The sequence below is a fragment of the Penaeus monodon genome, chromosome 11 (genome assembly GCF_015228065.2).
Source record: "Penaeus monodon isolate SGIC_2016 chromosome 11, NSTDA_Pmon_1, whole genome shotgun sequence".
Classification (NCBI taxonomy): Eukaryota; Metazoa; Arthropoda; class Malacostraca; order Decapoda; family Penaeidae; genus Penaeus; species Penaeus monodon.
The window spans coordinates 9,997,264-9,999,763 of NC_051396.1; the positions used below are offsets into that span (position 1 = coordinate 9,997,264).

The window sequence follows — 2,500 nt, forward strand, 5'->3', positions numbered from 1 at the left end:
ATATATATATATATATATATATATATATATATATATATATATATATATATATATATATATGCACCATGCATCACTGTGATGAAAACAAAGTCTACAATCAATAATGACATGACTATCACTCCATGACCAAACGCGATGACGACTTACTTCGACATCACCATCAGAGGTTTGAGTTTTTCGGGAAGGAACAGCTCCTCCTGGTTCCTCCTGACGCCTCGGATGATCCTCCTGGCGGCCTCGGTGGGCGTCAGAACCTCAAACAGTGACGGGAACCTGTGCGATGGGGACTCGACTTCTACAGTTGGGAATATATATAGATATACGCGCGCGCGCGCGCGTGTGTGTGTGTGTGTGTGTGTGTATGTGTGTGTGTGTGTGTGTGTGTGTGTGTGCGCGCGTTTGACGTGGATTTGTTACATGCGAAAGACGTGAAGTCAAGGTCTATAGCAGACCTACTTAGTCTATAAACCCTGGGTGTAACCACAACCATATAAATACCCCCATGGATGCGTTCACTTCACTACCATTTCACTCTTGCTTTTTTCTCTTATTAAGACTCATAATTACCTTTTCCTATGAAGTATATAGCTAAACCTATTTATATGCAACACATTACTTTATAAATGTATCGTTTGTGGAATTGCTTTAATATATATTCACCGTAATTACCTTTCGTGATATCTACTTTCTGAAGCCTATCTATCAAATTTGCTTATGCTTCTTCTCTGGTATCAAATTGAATCTTTAAAATAAAAGCATAAATGAATCCAGGCTTGAGTAGAGTGCCATCACGGCACCAATGTCCAGGGCCGTGGAGTCAGAGTCAGAAGGAATTTGGTGTTGCTGGAGTCGGAGTTGGTAAAAATCTCCCGACTTCGACTCCTACCTCAACATAAATCTCAAAAAATCCACTTTTTAAACATATCGCACACTTTATTTCCATTTGAAAGAATGAAAAATCATACTACTTTCATTTTGTCATACTACTATATGTAATTTTTAAAAGCATGATTTTTTTTTTCTTCAAAAATACAGAATAAAAAGGCCACAGTAGCATAGCTATAACCATTTGACTCAAACCTCTGAGGACATGGGGTTAAAAGGTAGCCTGTAGTTGTTGTGAACTCCATTTTTAATAAATTATTATACCAAGGGATCGGAGTCGGAGGCGGAGTCGGGTGCTTTGAGTACCGACTCCACAGCCCTGCCAATGCCTACACCTAATACCCAGGAAAGGGATAATTTATACGGTTAAAATATCCCACGCGACTAATATACCGATTAAGCCAGTGACGGCGCATTTGTGACTCACTTGAGGTTCGGCTTCACGTCACTGACATTGGAGATGAGGAAGGGATGGACGGCCGTGACGCAGATGCTTTGCCCCTTCCCCGACTTCCGCACCTCCTCCGCCAGGGCCTCCGTCATGCCTGCAGGAGGAGGAGAAGCCGGATTATGGTTGGTGAGCAGCGTTGGCGGTGAAGGATATCAGTTGTGGAAGCTTACTTGTGTTGGTGATGGGGTGGTGATGTTAATGATGATAGTTATATGGATAATTATGGTTAGGATGATGACAGGAGTTTCTATTGATAATTATGATGAATAGAGTGATAGGAATAATGGCGATGATAATGAAATTAATATTACTAATCCTCTTAGCATTTATGTTATATCATTTATCATTATGACCTTTATCTCACTAACATCATTATCATCTTTATTACTGTCATTATTGCTAATGTCAGTACTAATGAAAACATGCATTAACAAGACCTACCACGGTAATAAGAACAATAATTGTCACGCCCAAGTAAAGCCAATAACCAACCGCGCTTATAGTAAGGGAAACAAACCTACCTTTCCTAGATGGAGACTTACCTTTGACGCCGAATTTGGAGGCACAATAAGGCACGACGTAGTTCCTCCCCATGAAGCCGAGGATGGACGACACGCTCACGACGTGTCCGCGGCCGAGGTCTATCATGTTGCCCAGGAATTCTCTCGTCACCTGACACACGAAGGGAGAAATTATCCCGCTGTTGTTCTATGAGGCTTTAACGAATGATGTCGGCTTTCGTTTGCGGGTGTGATTGGTTAAAGGTAATGGGGATTGAAATAGAATATCTTCCTATTACTTTTGTTCTACTGTCACTTTTTGTTCGTGGGTACAGCTGATCAAGATATCGTGTTTCCTTAAAAAAAAAGCAGCAGAGAGTGCTATCTGTGAGTACAGTTGGAGAAAGACATTTGCAATTCACTCTGGGCTGAAAGCTGTGATTAAATTTCTTTCTTAAGTTATGTTCTTTCAGGAAATTAGCAACCGCACACTAACACTGAAATAATAATGTTGCCAAAACTAACCAAAACAAAAAAATATTAGGATAAAAACTCCGATAAGCTATACCACGTTATTAAAAAAAATTTCAAGCATACCATAAACACACCTACAATACCTCCACGATGTTCAGAAATCTCATAAATCATAAATCTCACAAATCAT

At 40.2% G+C, this 2,500-nt stretch overlaps 1 protein-coding gene across 1 annotated transcript in view; it reads right to left on the bottom strand.

The window, feature by feature from the left end:
* LOC119578351 (epidermal retinol dehydrogenase 2-like) overlaps positions 1 to 2,500 on the bottom strand; it is an 8,156-nt gene that overhangs the window by 337 nt on the left and 5,319 nt on the right. Inside the window, exons 6-8 of the mRNA XM_037925949.1 lie at positions 1,879 to 2,008; positions 1,313 to 1,430; positions 148 to 273 (exon numbers count right to left, since the gene is read on the bottom strand). Of these exons, the coding sequence (XP_037781877.1) occupies positions 148 to 273; positions 1,313 to 1,430; positions 1,879 to 2,008 (374 nt within the window). The remainder of the gene's footprint in view (positions 1 to 147; positions 274 to 1,312; positions 1,431 to 1,878; positions 2,009 to 2,500) is intronic.